Source organism: Schistocerca gregaria, chromosome 5, assembly GCF_023897955.1.
Source record: "Schistocerca gregaria isolate iqSchGreg1 chromosome 5, iqSchGreg1.2, whole genome shotgun sequence".
NCBI lineage: Eukaryota > Metazoa > Arthropoda > Insecta > Orthoptera > Acrididae > Schistocerca > Schistocerca gregaria.
The window spans coordinates 551,832,721-551,858,396 of NC_064924.1; the positions used below are offsets into that span (position 1 = coordinate 551,832,721).

The window sequence follows — 25,676 nt, forward strand, 5'->3', positions numbered from 1 at the left end:
AAATCATTTTAAAAAGTTGGCCAAGGGCGAGTAGGACTTGCACAAGTACAATAAGGATTCTGTACAAACTTAATTAGAAATATCGGTAATGACAGTACATCCATTTTGACAGCTGAGCTTCTCGACAATTTCTCCCTGTTATCGACAATGTTGTTGTTGTTGTGGTCTTCAGTCGAAATGGCTCTGAGCACTATGCAACTTAATTTCTGAGGTCATTAGTCGCCTAGAACTTAGAACTAATTAAACCTAACTAAGGACATCACACACATCCATGCCCGAGGCAGGATTCGAACCTGCAGCGGTCACCTGGTTCCAGACTGTAGCGCCTAGAACCGCATGGCCACTCCGGCCGGATGGTCTTCAGTCGAGACACTGGTTTGATGCAGCGCTCCATGCTACTCTATCCTGTGCAAGCTTCTTCATCTCCCAGTACCTACTGCAACCTACATCCTTCTGAATCTGTTTAGTGTATTCATCTCTCTGTGTCCCTCTACGATTTTTACCCTCCACGACATTAATACTCACAAATTATCACTTCCGTGGATTCCGAGACTTTTGAGAATGTTTTACTTTCATATTTGAAGGCGGATAACAAATGACAAAAGAGATGTTTTTTCGTGTGATATGATTAAAAATTAACAATTATCTGATTTTTCCATTATTTCTACTGTGAAATTTTTTTTCATATTTCACAGTTAGATGTTAAGAGGAAGTATCCCATGGGTTTTTATTAGTGAGTTTGACAAATATCAAAATATTTGACGTAAATGATTGTATCTTCAGATAGCATTGACCTAGAAGATTCACTTTATTACGTAGCCAGTATATCTCACAAACGCGCCGTTTTTGCCACAGCCCGGTAATTTCGTAGATGTTATTTAGATTATCAGGCTCAGATCATTTAACTGGAATCCAAACCCTCCAAAAATAGAGATACCTGAGTAATTCAACTTTATACATGTACTCATTCCTGAGAAAAAGAGTTTTGAACTGTCAGACAGACAAAGACACAGACAGGTGGACAACAAAGTGATCCTGCAAAGGTTCCGTTTTTACCGACTGAACTACTGGTCGATAAAAATGAACCTAACGATCAGGTGCAGAGGAACATACAATGTTTACAGCGCACTGGGCCATCCTCTGATGACAGCGTCATTGGATGTAGTATGGAGCCGTATGCTGTTAGCACACCCCTCTTCCAGCTATTGTCAGGTTTCCAAATCTTGGAACTGCTTCTTCTCAGTCAAGTATATTCTCAACTGACCTCAAAAAGTTCACTGAACTTCATTCAGTCGTCCCTGACGGATAACGAATCTAAGTTCTTCAGCTGGCAGTCAGACTTCTGACAACTCAGGTACAGAAGCAGCCAAACAATTATTTGTATTAAAAGTAGGGAAGGTAATACACATTGCGCAGAAATCGAGAGAATTATAAATGCACCACATCAGATTTGACAATGGAGGTGGAGGAAATCAGCCACAGCTTTGTTAAAAGAACTGTCAGATACTCTCTTGATCATTTCACTCTCTAGGAGCAATTACAGAAACGTAAATCAAGATGGCCATGCAGAGATTTAAAACTTACTCCTAAAAAATATGAGTCTGATCACAGTGTCTGTAATTACTGAGCAAACACATTTTTAAAAACTTTTTTTTAAAATTATTCTGTCATGGGACATTATCCTGGCCAGCTACTATTTTCTGAGTTAGTTCTTTATTCATCCATACATTTCCTGTGCAATAATACAGTACTGTCAGCTGAATACGACAAGAATACAGTAAAGTGAACTTACAAATAGAATTAAATACACCGAAGCAGAATGAATGGAATCAGTGGGAGTGAAGTAAGTCAGATGCAGTGACATAATATAACATTAGTGAAATTCTCTCAGGAATGGTGAATAATTATTTCGTAACATGTGCAATTTTGTATGAGACGGGTATCTGAAATTTCCTGCTTGCAGATTTGGATTTGAACAATGACCTGGTAAAATTTTTCTTACTGTACAACAAATTCAAAAGTTAATTCATTCATATACACAGGCATTTCGTTTAGCAACAAAATACCTTTTCAGTGCTGCAGTAGAACGAATATTTCTGTACCTAGATCACAAAATTGACACTCCAACAAACTCTTTGTATATGTGTTTAATAAGGTTTTGTATGTTTTGTACAAAGCTCTTTTTTTATATCCGCATTTCTTAAACAATTTCGCTTGTGCTGTTGATATTACACACTGGAGGAGTACGGATCATATGCAGATCTGATCATTCAGATTAAGATTTTCTGTGGTTTTCCTAAATCAATTATTGTGATTGCCAGGACTATTCCCCTGAAAAGAACAGGACCGATTTCCTTACTCATCCTTATAGTATCGTAGATTGTGCTCTGTCACAATTGGCTTTGTTGGCAATGAAACGGTAAACCCTAATCGCGAAAACTCTAATATATCGTAGTTACACTATTCGCTCATCCGTAACCATAGACCCACTGTACACATTTCATGTGCAACATACGCATGATTGAGATCAGAATCACAGGTAATACAAGGATACTGTTCTTACCAGAATAACCATAACTGGAGCACTGACACCGAGCTATGAAGCTGTTAGTTGCTGATAGGTCCCCATAGGTATATGGAGCCATACACTGCTTCCTAGAATTGTTGAAGGACGCATAGTGGAAGATTCACACATCAGACCTGATGATCAAGATCTTTCCTCAAATATTTAGAAGAATACACGGATATCTGGCTCCAAGAGATTGGGTCTGATGTCTTCGTTGTCCTCTTCCACCCATATGCAGGCAATTGTAGCTATGTTGGCAAGGAGCTTGATTTGCAAGAATAGATTTTTTAATAAAAATGGCCAATAGTACATTCCACTCATATTAATGGTCCTATAAAATACCTATAAATTATTGCTCCTATTAATGCTCCTACAAAAGGCCTAAACCAATAATTATATGTGCACTGTCTTATATTTTTCCAGTAAATACTGCAGAATCTTTCTTGACGTTTCATACCAAGCGCTGACACCACATATTGACTTCGGCTCGTCCTGTGACGTAGTAAATATAACTTCAAGGAGAAGGCCTCAGATGCAGTCGAGCCGCAGTACCATCAGCTAGATTCAAGTCTTTTCGAACCAAACACGCTTGTTAGCATGGGAGCATACACCATCCATCTGCTCAGAAGCATATTATGTTACACAGTTATTTACTGACCATATACGAATCTATTTACAATATGGTTTATTTGTTCACCACAGACACCAGCGTCACTTGGGTATTCACTGTCCACGGCGGTTATTTGTGGTGTCATTAATCTACTCCCGACTTTCGTTCAGCCACAGAAGCACGTGTTCGCATTAACCACTTACTTTACCTATGACTGCAACGAGAAAAATACTCAAGACTCCCTGTCAGTAAAAATCTCTTCGCCAGCTCATAACGCAAAGCATGCGGCACCCTTAGTATACCTCACATCTAAGGGGCGACGATAATAATCTGACTCAGAAGATTTTGTGATACATTTTCCTTCCAAAAACACTTCTACATTCACATATCTGCGCTAACATTCGTACAGCCTTTCAGAACACCCTTTGCCAAAGAGTAAAGTACTTTAAGGTTTTATGCTGTACTTTCAACAATTTCCTCAGAGTTCCGGGAAGCATTGTCTCTTCAGTTTGAATTTTCGCCACTTTAACAGTTTGAAATGGCGAAGTGCAAGGTCACACAATTAGAGTAGATGTTCTAGGGCAGCAACATTATTTGACAGATATGTTGGGGTGTTGTCTCGCAGAAAGATGTACACATGAAGTTCGTTAATCACAGCTAATTCTTCTAGTATGACTTTATTGTGAGAGGCATCTCCTTTTCTCCAAGTGTAGTATATACTTCCTTGGCGTTTTTTTCTTCTATTCACGAGTCTCACGTTTTACATGGGTCTGTAAATGAAATATCGTGTTCCGTCAGCAGTCTGGACAATTATCAGAAAATCTGCCATTACGTTGAGAATGGTTGCCATTGACATTCGAGCTTCCTTCTGTTGAAAGGACAGTTTTCTCGGAAGAACGTCAAAACAACTCACATATGTTGAAAACACCGCACTGAAACCTGTGAAAAGTCCTTTATGAATGACCGATTTCAGATAGGGTGATCTCAGGATACAGAGGAATGCGCCAGATGTCTCCATCAAAATATGCGGATGACCACACCAGGACGCCTTTGACTCATCATAGTGCTAATCGAACACTACGAAATTTTTCATTTCTGTGCTTCCTCAGTCTTTTTTTTTTTTTAGTAGAGACAATAGACTCAATCAAAATACTAAAAAGCAACAAAGTTCCAGGAAGAGATGGCATAAAAGCTGAATTGTTTAAGAAAGGAGGAATAAAAATTGCAAAACAAATACACTAAATTATTACAAACATCTGGAATGAAGAAATAATTCCAGGGGATTGGACAGAAGCGATAATAATACTAATAAAAAGGGCGACAAACAACAAAGCTGAAACTACAGAGGCATCTCATTAATTAGCACCGTCTATTAAGTGTTCTCCAAGATCCTCTAGAAAAAATTAGAACCATATTTAAAAGAGATAATAAATGGGTAACAAGCGGGACTTACGAGGAATCGTTCAACTACTGACCAGATATTCATACTGAAAGAAGCCATATCTAAATATTGGGAATGTAACAAAAGAATGGGAATGCTGTTTGTTGATATTAAGAAAGCCTATGACAGTATACCCAGAGATAAGTTGTGGGAGAAAATGCAGAGATTCAGAATACAGAAGAAGATTATAAATCTTGTGAAAGTGACATTGAAAGTTTCGAAAGGGGTAGTGAAAATGGATGGAGAATATTCCAAAGCGTTTGACATAAAACCGGAGACAGGCACGGAAATGGAATATCACCCCGATTGTTCAACATTGTACTAGAGGAAGCGCAGGACGCGTCAAGTGAAGCAGAAGAGGGAATTAAAATAGGAACAGAAATAAATGTACTGGCCATTGCAGATGATGTAGCACTAGGCGTTGAAAATCCGGATGATCTTAAAATACTGGCGAAAGGACTCTTTCAAAAAGCAAAGGAAGATGAATTAGAAGTAAATGATGAGACAACAAAATTCATGAAAGTAGAAAAAAATTACAGATCGAAAAGTCGGAAAACTCTGCAGATCGATAACCACTTGTTTGAAGAAGTAGATGAGTTTTAATATCTGGGGGTAGTAGTAAACAATAAAAACGACGAGAAGCAAGAAATAGAGGCGAGGATCAAAGCTGCTTTCCGACCGTCAGACTCACTCAACAAACTACTGTCTAAAATTTTCTCAAGAGTAACCAAAGTAAGACTATATAAAACCATAATCAGACCAATATGGGGCAGAAATATAGAGAACAGATAAATACACGGACACAAAGATAAAAGTTTTTGAAAATAAAATCCTGCGAAAGATACTTGGACCAATCTGTGAGGGAGGAGAATGGCGAAGAAGAAAGAACAGAGAGCTGTACAATGAACCAGTTGTAGTTGCAGAAGCCAAGACAAAAAGACTAAGATGGGCCGGCCACGTCTATAGAAGACAGCAAGGCTCTTTACTCAGAGAATAAACAGAAAGGACGAAGTCCTCAAGGCAGGCTGAAAATGAGATGGAGAGACCAGATTGCCAAAGATCTCCATGTACTCGGGGCAAGGAAATAAGATGCCGAAGAGAGAATACTCTGGAGGAGGCTACTTGAAGAAGCCAAAAACCTACTGCGACTTGTGGGGCCAGGAGAGTAAGAGGAAGAGCAAGGTGTGTGGAGTCTCCGACTGTGATTTCAGTAGCACTGTATTCGTTTGTTCGCATGCCACTTTTTAACTGATATTTCGCGTTCGATGTCGCACAAAGTACCGACTACGCCGCCATTTACGTGGCTGATGGTAACTGTGCTTCAAAGTCTGTGTGCTACGGTCGCAGGTTCGAATCCTGCCTCGGGCATGGATGTGTGTGGTGTCCTTAGGTTAGTTAGGTTTAAGTAGTTCTAAGTTCTAGGAGGCTGATACCACAGATGTTAAGTTCCATAGTGCTCAGAGCCATTTGAACCATTTTTGAACCAAAGTCTGTGACTTACGCTCCTTTCCTGCTAGTGGTGCTAATCCGAGAAATATTACATTCATGTCGACAATAGTTCAACCGACATTTGCACATTGCTTCACATTTTTTCCCTCCACGACATACACGAGAAACTACCTATATCATTGCTCCATTTGACTAACGTACATTTCCCCGAAATGCCAGTGTCACTAACTGCCTGGGCAACCTAGTGAAGACAATTGGATAGCTACCTGAAGGTGAGCACCGGTTATCGCATGAAAAGCCGATATTAACTGTCGATGTCATTATTTAAAGATTGCAACGTCGGTGTGCTGACTATATGACACTCCACACTGCCGTCCAATGACAAAAAAATCGGGCTATAAACCGACGACGTGTTGGCATCGCTGTCTTTTTTTTTTAAATCGCTATGTTTTCGATGAAAAAGTGGGCCTACAGTTCCCTCGTAACACTGAGTGACCATTAACACACATTATTCTACGGTCAAAATACTCTCTTGCTGTGCATCTACGTTTTCAAAATTGAAGCACTTTAGAACAAATTTGGCTATCGCTCATTTGATTTTAAAAATTCTCATATGTAGTAAGGTCTACCCACTATCATAATGGTAATGATTCTACCATTATTACACGGACTGTCCGTGAGTGTTTTCATGATTTTCATCGATTGTTTATGGTCTGGCTCCTGTTTAAACAATCTGTACTTCTCAGAAGAATTCTTCATTCGTATTATAGTACAATAGTTACAAAATGGTTCTGCATAAAGCAACCGTACTTTTAACTCATTAAAAAAACGCTACAGGTGTTGCAGAGCGAGTGGCGCAGGGATTAAGAAAGTGGAATCATATTAATTATTAATAGGATTCAAATCACCATCCAGCCATCTAGATTAAAATTTTCCGCAGTTTCCCTCAAAATATTGCAGTGAATGCCGGAATCGTTCCCATAAAAAGGTCAAGGACTATTTTCTGCTCTATCCGTGTCGAATTTGAGCTCGAAGTCCAGTTCTAATGAACTCGCCATCATTCTTTAATTTTCCTTTCTTTTTTGCTACGTGTTTGATCCAAACACTGGAATTTTTGCAGAAGTTCTGTACGACATAAGACCTCGATCATTTGGGACATATAACTTACCATCAGCCAATCAATACGCGTATGTTGTGCGAGAATGATGAACGTCTGATATTCAGACAGAGGGATCAAATAATGAAGTACATGTTGCGACGCAACCTGACAACACCATTTGTGTGTGTTAAAAATATGGGCTACCTTTTCACGTTCACGTTGCTTTATATTGCAGCGTCTGTTGCGAGGGAATAGTGCTGAGGCGCTGTATAGGCCCGTTCCACATCGTGCAGAATATACTTGCATCGTGCTACGTGTAGATTGTTAGGATTTTCAGAGGAATATTTTGGTTAGTCTTGCAACAAGTATGACGTTTTATCCCCATTGTAGATAAGCTCCACTCACCAGTCACCTGAATGGAACAATAGTAAACTGGTCCTATACCTCCTAAAGTTACCAAGTTATCAATGTCCCTCATACATTGAACACGTGCTGTGATCAGGTTGGATAAATATTCATAACTGATTATAACGAGTAATAAGAGTGCTAATAGTGACATTTATTTTGCAGCTCCAGATGGAAAAGGAAAAGCAGAACTACGATTTTGAAAACGTACAGTCGCAGCTCGATAAGGCACTAGGCCAAGCGACAAGACTGCAGAAGGAGCGAGAGGCGGTCCAGCTGGAGGTCGACCGGTTAAGGGACAAGTATGAGAAAGCCCAGGTACACTACCTCCGCTAAATTTACTAGCTTTTTACCCGCAGCTTCGCCCGCATGTATGTCACATACATTGCAAACATCTCCCCCTCCACTCTCTGTCTCCTCCTCCCCCGTCTCAGTCCATATCCTCCTACGTCCTTTCGCTGTCCATCTCGTGCTTTCACCACATCTTTGCCCCTCTCCTCCTCATCCTCTTCAATCTGTCTGGCTATCACGTCACCTCTCTTCTCTCTGTCCATCCCATGCCCTCCCCTCTCTCTGTCCATCTTCTCCTCCCCTCGTCTTTTTCCACCTCCTCTTCCACCATCTCCGCCCATCCCTTCCTCCCTCCCTCTCCACCTCCTCAACCCCATCCATCTGTCCATCTCCTCTTCTCTCCCCCCTCTGTCCAACTGATTCTCCAACCACCCTCTGTCCATCTTCATCTCCCTTCCTCTCTGTGTCCAGCTCCTGCTCCCCTTTTCTGTCCATATCCTCTTACCATCTCTCTGTCCATCTCATCCTACCCCCTCTCTGTATCTCCTCCTTCCCCCATATCTCTGTCTACCTTCTACTTGCCACCCCCCTCTCTCTGTCCATCTCCTCCTCACCATTCTCTCTGTCCATCTCTTCCTCCCCCCTCCCTTTCATCTCCTCCTCCTCCCTGCTCTGTCCATCTCCTTCCTCCTCTTATCCATCTATTTCTACCCGATCTCTCTGTTCATCTACTCCTACCTCCATCTCCCACATCACTCTGTTCTCATCCACACATCCATCTTAACCCCAGGCAAAAAGTGGAGGAGATGCGGAACAGACATATACATGAATTTGTTAACAAATACAGGTAATAGCAACTTGGCAGTTGTGAGTACGAGTTCACTGTCTGTTCAGGATTTGCAGCATAACCTGGTAGTTTTTCATACGATAAAGGTAGATATGAAAGGGATGTCCTTACACTGAAAATAATCTCGAGGCACTCGTGGCAGATTTAAACAATGTAAATCTGTACCTTTACCAGACTGGGTTTTTATAACTCTGTCAACGAAGCACTACCCTTAGAGTCGTTCGCATTTTTTAATTCGCCTCAGACACAGCCATTTCACAGAAGAAGTCGCAGTGGGTAAAATTCTGACTTTCCTTCATGCACCTTTGATTACACAAATATGTAGCCCGTGTAAAAATCCACTGAAGCACATATTCAGAAACGGCTAAGTAAGGAGAGTGCCAGTGAGCCAATAGCTCTGTGCCAGAAATGTAAAGAAAGTGGGCAAAAGAGAGCAGGTACATCAGTGCTTTTAATTTGGAAAAACCAAGCTCTTTTCCTGGTGTTATAAGGGCCGTAACTCACGCGGGCGTCTTAGATTTTCGTGTAACGAAACCGTTCGCCCCCAAATCAATTGGAGATCACGGGTGCCCACCGACGGGACGTATCCATCCCTTCCCCAACACTCAGGGAAAACGTTCTTAGCAGTGTCGCGTGTCCCCTTTGACACGCTCGGCTAATGCCGGCTACGAATATGGCCTGCACCGATAGGAATAAGCCAAAGCAGTTGACTATATTCGGGACCTCCTAGTTATTTCCGGTATCGGGGGATGAGGGGGGCAGGGGCTTGAGGATGTCGCACATAACGTTTCATGTGTTGCTCCTGTGACGGCATCACCTGTATGACAGTAGTATCTATGATCCCCAACGACCTCTCGGGTCGTCACACTGATTGAGATGAAGCTTTGAGCTGGTTAAGACTGACAACTCACTACGTGAGAAATATGGAGGCTCATATTTCGACAGTTCACAAGCTGGTCCAGAAGGTAATAGATCTTTCGTGAGATAGCGATTTCTTTGATAGAGTTGGACCGACAGAGACTCATCTGTAATTCACCACTGCCAGTTGGTCTTTATGCTAGTCATCATTTCTCATCTTACTGTAAAATACTGTTCCAATGAAATAAATTTATATCCAGATGTTGATGGCAAGACTCCAGAAGGAGAAAGACGGGGCCATTGAAGAATGTGAAAAGCTCCAAGAAAGGGTTGAGATCCAACAGGGCCAAATATCCAAGGCGCAAAGGGAACGTGAAAACATGCAGACGGAGCTGGATATGATCAAGGAAAGATGGGACAAAGCGCAGCAGATGCATCAGAAAATTCAGGTACCGTCAGTTTAATGTATTGTATCATCCTGTATTTCAACTGGTTGAATTTTCTCCATTGTGTGCCAAGTCGTTCATAACGTGAAGTCTGTGGGATTTAGGATGACGACTTAGGTGTTATTTCTCTGAATTTTCACTGCTGGTGAGGTTATTTTACACTGGCGGAAGCTCGCTCGAGACAAGTTAGAGGCCGCAAATATCCTTGTACAATAGTCTTTTACTTGTTAGTAAAGAGGTCTATTCTGTTTCGCATTTTGTAATTGAGTTGAAGGACAGTGGAAGAACGCGTATCCGGTTTATATCCAAACGTTTTCTCTTTCTGTTAAGCAGTTATTATGCCTTCAAATTTTTTCATTTAGCAATGTTACTAGGATTTAAAAGTATTGCAGCAGCGGCAATAAAAATAAATAAAACAGAATAAACGGAATGCTGATTTTTCTGTTGCGGTGTCTCTCTGCGAGGAAGTCTGAAGCGGCGAAGGATTCATTTTTGACAATTATAAATGGAAGATATAGTTTCCAGGCCGTGACCAGCACTGGTAGATAATAGATACGCGAGGAAGTTACTCAGTAGCAATGGTGGAATGTCGGACAGTAACGTAGTGATCACTGGCCGACAAAGTTAGAATTTGTCGTGCAGTCAGCCTAGAGTGTTTAATGCTGCATTTTTTTTTTTAATTCAGATACTATTTCGGCCACTATATTTTAACTGATTATTAAAGCAAACATGAGTAACATTAAGTAATAGTGAATAACAAGAATATGCTCCTCTTTTTTTCAGATGGAACGAGACGACGCGTTAACTGAAATCGAAATATTGAAAGATAAGTTGGACAAGTCGCAGACAGTGTCACAGAAAGCGATGGAGGAAAGAGACAACGCAAACAAAGAGTTTGAACGTATGCTCGAAAAATACGATAGGTATCTCACATTCGATTTGGTAGTACTACTGTCAAGTTAAGTTTGAACTTTTGCTTATCTGTTTATTTTACTGATGATTAATATGTTATACAGGTCGCAGGGCGAAGTGTACCGAATGCAGAACAAACTGGAGGCAGCAGAGGCGGAGAAGGACCGACTCGAGATGGAGGTGGAGAAGGCTCAGCTATTGGCTACCAAGTCGCGCGAAGATCAGCGCAAAACACAAGACGAGCTGCAGCGGGTCCAAGAGATGTACGACCGAGCTGCGCTCCAGCTGGGCCGCACTAAGGAGAACGAGGAGAAATTCAAAGAGGAGATAGACCGCATGGCTGTCGACCTCGACATGGTGCGCGAGCGATACGAAAAGACGCAGATCGAGATGCGCCGTCTGCAGAGTGATCGCGAGAAGTACCAGGGGGACAGTGAGCGCCTCAGTTTCGAACTGGAGCGCGCACACACACAGTGCGCAAAGGCACAGGCTGCAAATGAAAAGAGCCAGGAGGAAATGGCCCGCCTGCAGGTGGAGCTGGAGAAGATGTACGACAAGCACGACAAGGGCCAGGCCGAGCTGCGGAAGTCGCAGTCGGAGCTGGAGCGCTACCGTACCGAGGCGGAGCAGCTGCGCGAGGAAGCGGAGCGGTACGCTGCCAGGATGGGCAAGTACCAGGACACGCAGGAGAGGACCAAGGAGGAGCAGGATCGCCTCAAGGCCGAAATAGAGCGGCTGCGGGATAGGCTCGAGAAGACGAACAGTGAGTTGGAGCGAGCGCGAAAGGCAGAGCAGGAGGCAGTCCGTCTGCGAATGGAGCTGGAGCGCGCGGAAGGTGTAAGAGGTAAATACCAATTCGAACAGGAGAAGTGGGCTGCAGAAACTGGTAGGCTGCAGGCAGAGTGCGAGAAGTTGCGCGAGCGGCTGGACACGAGCCAACTGGAGATGCAGAGGGCGCTGGTGGCCAACGAGAAGCAGGAGGAGCGCCTGCACGAGCTGCAACTCGAGCTGGAGCTCGGCAAGGCCGAGTCGATGAAAATGGCGGCGACCCAGGAAAAGCAGCAGGGCGAGATAGAGCGGTTGCACATCGAGTGCGAGAAAGTGCGCGATCGACACGAGACTCTCCAGATGCGCTCCGAAGCACTGGAGAAGGAGAACGAGCGGTTGCGCTCCGAATTGGCGCAAAAGGAGCGCCAGTTGGCGGTGGGCGACAAGAGCCGCACCGAGGTGGAGAGGGCGGGCGCTGCCGAGGTGGACAAGCTCCGCGAGCGGCTGGAACAGGCGCAGGCCGACCTGTCCAGGGCGCAGCAGCTGCGCGAACACTCCGACGCCGAGGCGCAGCGCCTGGCGCGGGAGCTCGAGAAGTCGCAGCTGCACCTCGGCAAGTACCAGGAGAACAACGAGGCTGCGCGGATAGAGTTTGAGCGAATGGCGACGGAGCTCAGTCGTCTGCACGAAAAGCTCGAGAGGGCGCAGGCGGACGCGCAGCGGGCGTCGGACGAGCGTGCTCAGCTGCAGGCGGAGAGGGACGCACTGCAGGCGGACCTGCTCCGCGCGAGAAAGGCCGCCGATCAGATGCAGGAAGCGCAGCAGCGCACTCGGCAGGATGCAGACAGACGTTTGCAGGAGGACGCCTCCAAGATGCAGCAGGAGCTCGCACAAGCTGCGAGGGAGAAGGAGAGGTTGAACTCCGCACTGGAGAAGCGCGAGAAGCAGGCGGAAAGGTTAGAGAAACAGATGGCGAAAATGGAGTCCGAGGTGAAACAGCTCACGCTCGAGAGAGACCAGTTAGTGGTGCAACTGGAGAAGTCACAGGACATGCTGATGAACTTCCAGCAGGAGCTACAACAGTCCGAGTCGGAGCTCAGTCGACTGAAGACCGAGCACCGCAAGGTGGCGCAAGACGCCGAATCGCTGGAAGGGAGAGACCGGCAGGTCCAGGAGCTCCAGCAACAACTGCAGAACTTGCAGAGGGAAAGGGACCGAGAGCGGCAGAGGGCGGAGCGGGCGGACCGCCGCCTGCAGGAGCTGGGCTCGCAGGCAGAGGCGGACACCGGTCAGTGGCGCCGTGCCGTGGAGGCCGAACGGGACAGGGCCGATAGGGCGGAGAGGACTGTGGCCGAACTGCAGAAAAGGGTGCAGGCTGTAGAAAGGCAGATGAATGCCCAACAGCAACAGATGGCCCAAATGCAACAACAGCAGCAACAACAGGTGCCACCGGCTGCTGCCGAGGAACTGAACAGACTGCGTAAAGAGCTCGAAAAGTCGCAGGCTGAACTGAAGAATGCGTCTGTTGAGCGAGAACGATTCCAGGCACAGTTGGAGATGCTAGTTCAGGAGCTGGAGAAGAACCAGGTTAGTTGGAGGATTGCCCAAAATGTGACAGGTTTATTTTCTGCATCACTGTACATATTTATATCACACTATTTCTTTCGATTGTGTGCCTGACGTATTTCGAGGACTTTTTGTGAGCTTGCTTATTTTGTGTCCTTATTTGAGTTTGATATGAACAAAATAACTGACTTGCCACCATTACTGAATTAAGAACCCTGTCATAATGAATAAACTTTCTCTTAAAAAGTTACCAGTACTTCTTTTATGAGTAGATATTACACAGCTACTAAGACAGTGCATTTTTGTGCCCATTTCTTGTTTTGAAAGTCATCTTTCTGTTGTGTGGCATATTCGTTATGACAGGGTATACAGCAATTTAATTTTATTTACTGAGCTTCTTAATTTTCTTTATTGAAAGTCAACTGGCACACTATGAAAGCTGAGTGTTAGAATTCGGCATGCTACTACACTGTACCTGTATTCTTTGGGCATATCCTCCAACCCACACTTGTTCATTTTTGTTATGACTTATGAGCATTTTCCTGTAACTATTTTTATTCAAATCCTGCACTTGTTTAATGATTGTCAGGTATGTAGCATTATGTATGTATTATCTGTTTCAGAAATTAATTTTTGTTTTGTATTATTGATGCAGTGAAGTCTGAAGCTCCTGTCCATGTATCTTTCAATTTATTTTCCAAACAAAACTACCTCAAGGTAGCTTTTCTTTACTGGGTGGAGCATGTTTTCAAATAACTGTACATATAATATGGGTATGTTGTATATAGATGAGATTTACAGCTTTAAGTGTGACAGGCATTATTCTGATGATAATGTTATGTTTGTGATATGCTGTTAGAGAATTATGTTTCTTTTAATTTCAGATTCATATGCTGCTTTTCAGTGTCTCTTATGATTTTTCAGACATAGCACTTAGCTTTGTATTGGAAAATGCCATTGTAATGGATGTCTGCTTCTCAGTTTTTATTGTGTGTTGTATATAGGTCATGCCCTCATTTGGAACCTAATTTAACCTTTGTACATTTTTGGAATGCATTATTATTGATGTACATTCGTTTTTGTACTGTATATCATTTTCATGTTTATGTTCCATGTTAGTTATGTGTGTCAGAAGCCAGAATGTGTATAGCTGGAATTTACTCCTTTGTAGTTCTTGCATCTCACTTACCATAAGTTGTAATGATCTAATTTTTTTTTCTTTTGTGACAAAGGAAGAGTGTTTAATTGATGTTCATTTAAACAGCAACAACAAGAACAGAGGCTATAGAAATTAAATGCAGATGGTGTCACATCCAAGAATTTTAAAAGTGACAATACTCTTTGTGATGGGCATAAAAAGTAGTAAGCCAAAAGTAAAAAGGTTAAGCAAAATGTGGAAGAGGAGTAGGAAAGTTTCCAAGTGACTTTTCCTTCCTTACAACATCTGTATATCTTCTGCTCATCTTCTTCTTACTCTTAACACTTATCTACTCCATTAAAGGGATAGCCAGGATATGAAATCTGTTTTCTGCTTTTGTTTCTGTTGATCATGAGCCAATATTTCAGTTCTTGGAAAAGCATTAATACACAGTCTTCTTTTGTCAAAGACAGCATATATTGATTTTTCTGATTTTGTATGTAGATTTTAAAAATTACTTTATATAATTTAAAGTGTACATATTTTCTTTTTATTTTAATATTAGTTTAAAATTTCTTTAAATACTTACTTGTTAAAAAAATTACTTTGCACTGATTAATTCTAATAGGAGGTAGTGTTTGAAGTATGTAACGGCTCATAACTGTTATATATTTATTAAATATGTGTGTTACGTGGTGCAATTGCATTGTTAGGGTGTTGAATAAGATGCAGGGAAATCAGAGCAGAATATGATGCTCAGCTTTCACAAGCACTGTATATACTGTCTTTAAGCAGCAACTCCAGAGATGCGTATGTGGTACACGCGCACGCAGGCGCGATAAAAATTGGACTCATCACAACTAATCTTCTTATTACTAATACATATTTCAGCATGGTAGTGCCATCTTCATTGGGTCATGTTTTTGTCAGGTCTTAGTATCTAGAATATTAGGTTTTGTAGTACTTTCTTTAAGTGATCAAACAGTTTGTTATAGATTTGGTAGTTGTTCTTGTCCTCATATCCATGCTACTCCCTTGCAGTTAGGAGCACAGAAATAGGATACATATTATTTTAGTGAAGAGCACACACAACGCCTAAATAGGGACCAAATACACAGCAGGAATACACTGTGTTCATATTTTAATTTGTCAGAGCTGTTAATTTCAATAACATGTATCATACCATGTTTCTATCCCTTTATTTGGAAGGTAGTAACACGTCTATGAGCATAACAACTCAGGGCACTCATACCTAGGGAAATGGTGGCTATGGACCCACCCCTAGCTGTCAGGGAAAGGAAAAATTACAGTGTAGTTAGGTGCCTTTCTTTCCAGAAAATGATGTAAAAGTCAGTATTATGCAGGTTTTTGACAGTGTCACATGTGGAACTTTGCTACTTTCACCTTTCATCTTCTGGAATATAAAACATGCTTGATACTGACCAGTTTTCTCCTCTTAAACTATTATATGGGTGTTCTTGACAAGACCAACGACAAAATAGCTATGGCAATCTAATGGCAACTTAAAGAAGGTCCTACAAAACATAATCATTTAGACACTCAGGCCTGAATGAACCATGACCTACTGATAATGGCACAAATGTGCTGTAATATGTTTGGGCAATAAGGAGAATAGATTTATTTTATTTTGTTTTTATTTATTTATTGCATAGACATTTGCATAATCAGGTAAAGCTCAATTTCCATAATGTGAAGACTGGAAAAATATATAAATCTGACAGGGAATAATGAAATATAACATTAACATGGGCTAATGAATGCCTCTTCTTCATGCACTGTGGTAAAGCACTATTACAAGTGACCTGTGATGTATTTTCAAAGTTTAATGACAGCTGAATCACAGACTGCAGATAAATTTGTCTGTACTCTTAGCACAACCATAACCAAAGATCTCTCCAACTGCAGTGAGCCCATTATTAGAACACTGTCTCATCAATGACCAACATATTAATTTTTCCTTAAATTTTGTTTCATTCTGAAGTACAGTGTGACCAAATAAGTGTGAAACATCATAAATGTGGATGGTACCTCTTAGATGCCATTATGGAGTATTATACCGAACTATAGTTTTAAGTGGCATCGTTAAAAGTAGACAATCAGTGATTCTCTGAATACTATCATAAAAGACTACCACACTACAAGTTTAGAGTTCAAAGTGTCATATTTCCTTCAGTCTTCCCATGGCAGACAGCATTCCATCTTTTTTCTGGTCATTGAATGTCTCTGGATTTTGCCTCCTACATTGTGATCATCATCTACTACCTAGTACAATAATTGTAATCTGTACTAGTATAGCAGCTGGTAGAAATTTTTTATGTTTTATCTTTTTCAACCATTTTTGAACAGGTGCCAAAGACCTCACTGTCATGTGCCTCTCATTGTCATGTGCATGAACACAAATGTATTTGTCAGATAGCTTCTGAGTGGAATGTAATTCCTCAGAGATGTAAATAAATCCTTTAATTCACTGACGTAATATGTAGTGGCTCCTGTGACAGTATGCGACACTTTAATCATGCACATTTTAAAGGAAGGTTGGAAACGAAATTTTATAAAAGCTGCAGACCTATTTAAAATGGCTGATCATGTGTCTCTTGACCACTCTTGCTTGAGATATTCAATGGGCTACGTGAGTGCAAAAGTAGATGATGGATGCAGTTTATAGACACCAATACACAATATCTCTTTGATGATGCCCATGTTGAAACCAGCATCAGTGACAACAAGGCAGTTATAGATATCTTCTTTCTTTAGCTTATGCCTTTGTCCCACAGTTCGCATGGTTACAAGTGGATTTGGCAAGGTTACTTGGATGCCCTTCCTGCCACGATTCTGTACCCCCTGGGATGGAATCAGTGTACCCCAGCTGTCTGTGTAAATCATTAAATAGTGCAAACGTGTTGCAAATGTCTGTGAGTCATGTAACTGAGGTGGGACGTGGGGACCAGCCTGGTATTCACCTAGGAGGATATGGAAAACCACCTAAAAACCACATCCAGGCTGGCCAGCTCACTAGCCCTCATCGTTAATCTGCTGGGCGGATTTGATCTGGGGCTGGCGCACCTACCCGAGTCCAGGAAGCAGCACATTAGCGCTCTCAGCTAACCTGGCAGATCAAGGCAATTATAGATATAATGAGTACCAAAGTACGAGGACAGCTAAAACTAGGAGAAAGATTTACATATTCAGCAAACAAGATAAAGATGCAATCATGCAATAACTTAGGAAGGAAATTGAAACATTGACCTTGGGAAGGAACATCTAGAGGATCTGGGACTCAAGTTTAAAAGACTAGTTGACCCAAGTACTGGGCACCTAATAGAGTACTTATTTACCAATATAGCAGAAACTTAACAAAAGACTTCTTACAAATTTCCAAGGCTTCTGGTCGTATGTAAAGGTGGTCAATGGCACCAATATTAGTGTCCAGACATTCGAGGATGATGTAGGAAATGAAATTGATGAGGGTAGCAGAGTCAAAGCAGAAATGCTGAAGTCAATTTTAAATGTTTGTTTACAAAGAAAATTGACCCTTGATTAGAAACTTGTGTCCAATAGTTGAAAGAGAGGAATGATCACACCCATCCATAAGTAGGGTAACATAAGTGACTAGGAAGTAGGCTTATTTGCAGTGAGACAGGTATACACACAGACAGTGCAACATTGTCTGGAGCACCAAACACAGTCAGCAAGGGGACCATTGCTGCAGATATCCTTCATTCAGCAGCAGAAAGAAATACACTGACAGTGATGCATCCAACTACAACACTGGACACAGTGGTGCCATCGAGTTATCTTTTCGGATGATTCATGATTTTGCATACTGCATCACAATGGATGTATTCATGTATAGACTCTCCACGAAGAATGACTGTTGCCATATTGCATTTGCCACTGTCTTTTGGGCCCAGCACCTGGCATGACTGTAAGGGTTGTCATTGGGTACACAATGCCTCTGGGTTTACATAGCCAGTGCTTCAGACATCAATCATTACATTTATGGTAGGTAAGGCCAGTAGATGTGTCGTATCTTTGAGGTCTCCATGATGTTATCTTTTAACAAGATAATGCAAGACTGCATGTTGCCAGTGCTGTCTTGACATACATGGATAAAGAGGGTGTTTGACTGTTGCCCTCGTCATCAGACACTCCGAAACTTATACCCACTGGAAACATCTGGTCATGGGTTGCTTAGACACTGGCATGCCATGACTCTCATACCACTAAAATTGATGAACTGTGGCACAGGATTTAAGCAATATGAATGAAGTAATGTACCCATATCAGTCATCCAAACTGAGTTTGACTCAGTGCCCAACAGGGTAAGAGTCATTGTTGCTACCAGAGGTGGCAGGTCTGTGTACTAAATTTTGCACCCTTTTTTCACTCAAATCAGCTATAAATTTAATTTTCCTGCTGTACTATGTATGCATAGTAAATAAAATTTTGTAAGTTGCTATCCTTTGTGTTTCGCAGCTTTAATGGCCATCAGAGTATTAAAACAAGCCTTTAAAACACACACATCTCCTCTTTTCTGGTTGAGATGATAATCTGAGGGCTTATACAATATCAGATACGTGTAGAGTTATGGATCTTGGTGAATTGCATGGCCCCATCATCTTATTTCTTGTATGAGAGGCACTGAGAAGGCATATTAAATAGCTTTCTGGGGTTTTGAATGAACTGAATGCAAAAGTTAATCTGAGTTGAGGCGATGGAAGAAATCACAAAACTGTTATTTGCCACAGCTTTAAAAGTCAACACATGAACATGCATCAAAATATGCTGATAATTTCATTCATTTCAACAACACATTAGTTACAGCTAAATTTAGCTTTCATTTATGCAAAAAAGTTATTGCAAGTTTTATGTAGTTTTTGATGAGTAGTTGACATTTATTTTCAGTGTCTTACAACCAGTGTAAGCATAAACATCATGGAATAGTAAACTATAGACTTGACCAGCTATCATCAAGCTGGTTTCAAATTCTACGTCCTGGTAGATGTTCCTCCTTCTTACACGAGATATAGCACTATCTTCTCACAAACAAACAACATTCAACTGTGATTTTGGAATGATAAACCCAATGCATAATGTTTCCTCGCATACAGAATGCAGGTGGTGTTATTCCTGCTTATTTTGTGTGGTTACAATGAAGTGCTAGTCATTTGCATATCGAAGCATATACACTAAGGTGACAAAAGTTGTGGGACGGCAATATGCACATACACAGATGGCAGTAGTGTCATGTGAAAAAGTTTCCAGTGTGACTAAGGTCACATGATGGGCATTAACAAACTTTGATTGTGGAGTGGTAGTTTGAATTAGACGCATGGGACATTCTGGTTTGGAAATCATTGGGGAATTCAATATTCTGAGACCCACAGTGACAAGAGTGTGCTGAGAATACCAAATCTCTGGCACTATCTCTCACCACGGAGAATGCAGTGGTCAATGGCCTTCAGCTAATGACTGAGAACAGCAGCATTCACATAGAGTTGTCAGTGCTAACAGACAAGCATCACTTCATGAAATAACTAAAAAAATCAACATTGGATGTACGATAAACATGTCTGTTAGGACAATGCAGTGAAATTTGACATTAATGGCCCATGGCAGCAGATGACCTACGCGAGTGCCTTTGCTGACAACAGATATAGCCTGCAGTGCTTCTCCTGGTTCAAAAATGGTTCAAATGGCTCTGAGCACTATGGGACTTAACTTCTGAGGTCATCAGTCCCCTAGAACTTAGAACTACTTAAACCTAACCAAGCTAAGGACACCACACACATCCATGCCTGAGGCAGGATTCGAACCTGCAACCGTAGCAGTTACGCGATTCCAGACTGTAGTGCCCAGAACCGCTCGGCCACTCTGGCCGGCACTTCTCATGGGCTAATGACCGTATTGGCTGGACCCTAGACAATTGGAATAAAATGGCCTGGTCAGATGAGTCCCGAATTTTAGTTGGTAAGAGCTGATGGTAGGACCTGAGTGTGGCATGGACTCCACAAAGTCATGGATCTAAGTTGTCAACAAAACACTGTGCAAGCTGGTGGTGGCTCCATAATGGTATGGTCTGTGTTTTCATAGAGTGGACTGGCTCCTGGTTATGTTTGGCTATTTGGAGTCAGTTTGCAGCCATTCTTGGATTTAATGTACCAAAACAATGATGGAATTTTTGTGGATGACAATGCGACATATCACTGGGCTACGGTTGTTCGCGACTGGTTTGAAGAACGTTTTGGACAGTTCGAGCAAATGATTGGGCCACACAGATTACCCGACATTAAACCCATTTATGGAACATAATCGAGAGGTCAGTTCGTGCACAAAATCCTGCACTGCCAACATCTTCACAATTATGATTAATACTCGGCAGAAATTAAACCTGCATTTGGATCGGACTTCCTTAACTCTTGTGCAGAAAGGTGTGCAGTGTACTGCTGCATCCATTTTCGATAAGCCACCACTTGAATTCAAAAATCTTAGCAGTAATCCACATGCTTTCAAATCAAAACTGAAGAGTTTCTTCATGGGTCGCTCCTTCTCTTCTTTAAGGAGTTCCTTGAAAAATTAAGCTGATTCTTATTGTATTGTTGATTGCATTTACTTAAACTTATGGACTGACTTTTTTTAAGTTCATAAACATTTCTTTTATCTCTTATTACTTTTATGTTGTAATTTCATGTACTGACATGTTCCATGACATTGGAGATTTTCTCCTTAATTTGGACCCACAGAACGTGATGTGTAAATAAATAAAAATAAAAATGGCAGCTATAGAGACAGTGTAGCTTAATAATTCTGCAGAGGCTTCCAATGACTTGTTGAGTCCATGCCATGTCGAACTGCTGCACTACGCCAGGCAAAAGGAGTGTCTGATGTGATATTAGGAGGTATCCCATGTTTTTTGTCACCTCAGTATAGTACACTTCATCTAAATACAATATTTTAATGAAATTGGACAGATAAAAAATCTATTTACCATGTGGCAGCAAAACACACTCTTAAAGGTTATAATTGGGTAAGCTTCTAAAACCAGAAGGTTTGAAGGGGAAGGAAGAGGGGCGAAGGAAACAAAAAATAATTTGAAGCAATAGAGTCAGATTCTCTAGAAGCAAAGGAACTGATCAAGTTCATGAAATGCTTGTACAATCAATTAAAGGAAAGAGGGAAGATTTAGCTTTCAAATCCTGGGATAATGAGGTCATTGGAACAGTAATTTTTATATTTTCATCAATGACCCTAATGTAAGGTATTTTTTGGAATGAGTTTCAGTAAATTGTTTACTGCTACCTGGCTCTGCTCTATTCAGAAGTTGTTGAACACACACACACACACACACACACACACACACACACACACACACACACACATACAGTCCATCACTTAACAGGTGTGTCAGTATAACCTCCATCACCAGCAGCAGCAGAATAAATCTGCCAATGGAAGCTAATATCTAAATTATCTCTCTAGTCTTTGATGACACTGGCTACCTTCTCCATAAAAATATTTGGTAACTTAAGGCAAAAACATGGATCTATAAACCCTAAAAAATAGCCTGTACCTTATAGCTCATGCAATGACCATAGAGGCCTGATCAAATGAAGCATGAGCCTTATCTTGAGTTGACATAGTGAGATGTAACAAAAAAGCAGTCAGATATGCTCACTCACATATGATTCCATAAATTCATAAATATTGCTATGGAAGAAAACCTTCATACAAGCAGAAAGAGTGGAAACACTATTTGGCACATGTTTCAATACTACCACAATATAAACTTACCCTATTCTTCATACAGCAGTTTTAAATGGGCTGAAAAACTGTAGTTGTGGATTGATAAGAGGATACTGATTCAGCCTCTACATCTATGCCTTTATCTCAAATTCCATCCCGTCATCTTTATAGGACATTAAATTGATCAATAATCAAGAGTTCTATCTTCCACAAATATTTCTTGTCAGACATTCAAAATTTGCACAAAAATTTTATCTTATTTAAATGAGTTTTATGTTCTGGATCCACTGTGAATAATACCTGAAAACTGTTGCTGGACTCATGATTAAATGCTAATCAGTTATCTCCTTTTTTGCCCCATCATATGGAAAGAACCTGTGTCTAGTTGGCACAGGACTATCTTCTCTTCATGCAATGATATCTATGATGAAATTATGCTGAATGTTTTCATTTTTGTTTTGTTTGCTGCTTATGCCATATTGAAATATTGATGTTTCAATTAATGTAGAACTGCTACAAACATCGTTGAAAACCATGTGCTGTTCATTTACTTTTAATAGATGCTCCATAGAGCCAAATGCAATACATTTGCCTTCTGCATGTGATTTGGATAAAAAGTAACCAATTTTTAGGGAGGAAGCTGATCAAACCAGTACTTTTAATGAACAACACACAATATCCCTCTTCATGACTTACTTACTATCCCCTCCTTTCTCAAATTTTCTATTCATGTCTCATTGTAATCTGTGTACTATCTTTGTTGTATCTCATTTTTTGGTGTCTCCTGTTCTTATGGTGGTGCCCTTAGCATGTAATGCTCTTTCTAAGTAATTTTTTTCCTGTAAGCACTAACATTTACCTATTTTTACTCACATCATGAGGCTTACAGTTGCCACTTCATACTGAGACTCATTGCCCTGTTCCAATGATCTCGTTATCTCAGGATTTGAAAGCTAAATCTTCCTTCTTTCTTTTACTTGCTACTGATTGTGCAAGCATTTCATGAACTTGATAAGTTCCTTTGCTTCTAGAGAATCTGACTCTATTGCTTGAGTAAGACACAGACTACTCATTTTCTGTCATTTCCATCAAGTACACCATTTTTTGGCAACTGTGCAATTTTATGTAGCCCATGGGTCTGCATCTTGATAATCCTCAGATGATATTTGTTTAAATTCCCTAGTAATGCTTTTAATTTTCAAATTGAGGCATTTTTCCACCCTACTGCATTTAATTCATAGGATGGAGTGTACAGTAATATGAAGAATGCTATTCTGTGGAGTTGCTTCTCATTTGTTAAGTTGTAGCTTAACTCATTCCAAACCCTTGAAGGTTTTCCTCCTTGATGGACTCTACAGTGCTTGATGAATGAATGTATGAAAAGGGCTTAGTGTTTTTAATATATCAGTATGTACACTGTTATCATCCTTAAAATATATAACTGAGACATCATTAACTGAGACATCTTTAAACATTCAAGTATTGTAATTTCAAATGAGATCAAAAGAATTATAATAAGCTGCCTTATTTGAGAAATTACTGTTCTGCTGTACAATAGTTTGTGGATACATATTTTATTGAAAGGCTATGAAAGGTCACCTTTCATGACACAGTGCAAGTTTTAAGCAGCTGGGGACACAAACAAGAACCCACACACAGAAATCAGTTTACAACTTGAATTCATCCTTAAAGCATATCTATAAACACAATTACATTGTCTCAGCACTGTTGGGCCACTGCACTGGGACAATGTTGCTTTGCTAATGCGTGTTCCCTGAAGAAACGTGTGAGTTCATAAACTGAGCTAGTATGTTCAGGTTCTTTTTTATTTGAATATCCAGTACTCAATATCTCTACCGTATGCTGACTGATTATCTTTCCTCATTCATATCACAACAACTGTTATATTCATGGAAACAATATGTCTGAATTGATGTAATGACATAGTGATGCAACAGTATCATTGAAAATAATCAGTAAAACGTTTCACAGCAGAACTGAATTTTTAGAATTTCTAATTGCAGTTGTCACATTACACAGATAATGTAAATAATGATAACTGCACAAAGGTGTGTGTGTATGTGTGTGCACATGCTTGCTCATGCTTGCTCGCATATGTGTTGATACTACTATTTAAAAAGTGCTGTGTTGTGCAGTATCATTCCTGTGGTCCATAGTTCTAAATTGCTTCCTGCTGTAACTGATTTTCAGTTGTCATAATACTACTTCAAATTAGGTTTAAGTATTTTTTTCCTCGTTGTTTTTTTTTTTTTTAATAAGGCATAAGCCATGCGTTGTATTGTAAACTACAATAGTCTCCAACTAATGGCCAGCGCTTGCTCCACTCTTAGGATAAGATATTTTTAAACATATAAATGAAAACTGAAGATTGGATGTATTTTTATACTGCAGCAGTATGTGCCACTTTCGTTTCAGCTGGATCTTCAAGAAGCGAACAAGAAACTAGCGAATGGCGCAGCGAGAGCTGGAGAAGAAGCTACCGCCCTTAGAATGCAATTAGAAGAGCAGAAGAAACAACTAGAAGAGCAGAGGAGACAATTAGAGGAGCACAAGAGAGGCTTAGATAGTAAAAGTAGGCAATTAGAAGAAAAAGAAAAATCTATAGCAGATGCAGATCAGAAACTGAAGAAAAGGAAAGAAAAACTTGATCAGCTGGAGGCACAGCTTCAGAAGGTATGTTACTTCCACAATTCTACTGATTTGTCTCATTCTGGCATATATATCTTGCCAATGGCTCCTTCATGTAACCATATACACTGGAATATTTTTCCTTCTGTTATTTTATGCTTTCACCCATGTCAGTTTTCACTCTAAATTATGACTCTGTCAGTATATATAAATGCATGTGGGCATGAGTGCATGCATGTGCACAAATGTGCGTGCACACACACACACACACACACACACACACACACACACACACACACACCATATGTATAATAATTAATAGCAAAAACTGACGCAGGTGAAAGTGTACAATAATACAAGGCATGTCCTGAAAGTAAGTACTATTTCTAAAAAAAACTCAGTTTTTCCAAATCAAATTTTTTCAAGAAAGGGCATAAATTATTTTCCTAACTAATTGCCACCATAGGACCAACATTTGTTATAGCAGGATACAAACTTTTCTATTCCATCTTCACAGAAAGATGCTGCCAGTGAAGACAGCTGCTGCTGAACACCACTTTTCACACCGACTTCACTGTCAAAGCACCTTCCTCCACTATCATGCTTCAAGTTCAAGAATAAGTGGTAGTCAGAAGGTGCAAGATAATGGCTGTGTGGCAGGTTATCGAACTGCTCCCAACCAAATTGTTGAATACGGATTTGAGTGATACCATAAAAATGGGGATGTGCACTGTCATGAAACAACACAACCTTTACTGAATTATTTGATTGTATAGATAAAAAATCTACTCACCAAGTGGTGGCGGATCACACACATAAAAGACTGTTGTAATTGGCAAGCTTTTGGAGCCAGTGACTCCTTCTTCA

General features: G+C 40.9%; 1 protein-coding gene across 3 annotated transcripts in view; it reads left to right on the top strand.

The window, feature by feature from the left end:
* Positions 1-25,676, top strand: part of LOC126273160 (trichohyalin-like) — a 1,218,599-nt gene that overhangs the window by 1,075,861 nt on the left and 117,062 nt on the right. For all 3 annotated transcript variants that reach the window (XM_049976627.1, XM_049976629.1, XM_049976628.1), the window contains 5 exons: positions 7,736-7,888; positions 9,827-10,015; positions 10,796-10,935; positions 11,029-13,279; positions 24,597-24,854. In XM_049976627.1, coding sequence (XP_049832584.1) covers positions 7,736-7,888; positions 9,827-10,015; positions 10,796-10,935; positions 11,029-13,279; positions 24,597-24,854 — 2,991 coding nt within the window. The remainder of the gene's footprint in view (positions 1-7,735; positions 7,889-9,826; positions 10,016-10,795; positions 10,936-11,028; positions 13,280-24,596; positions 24,855-25,676) is intronic.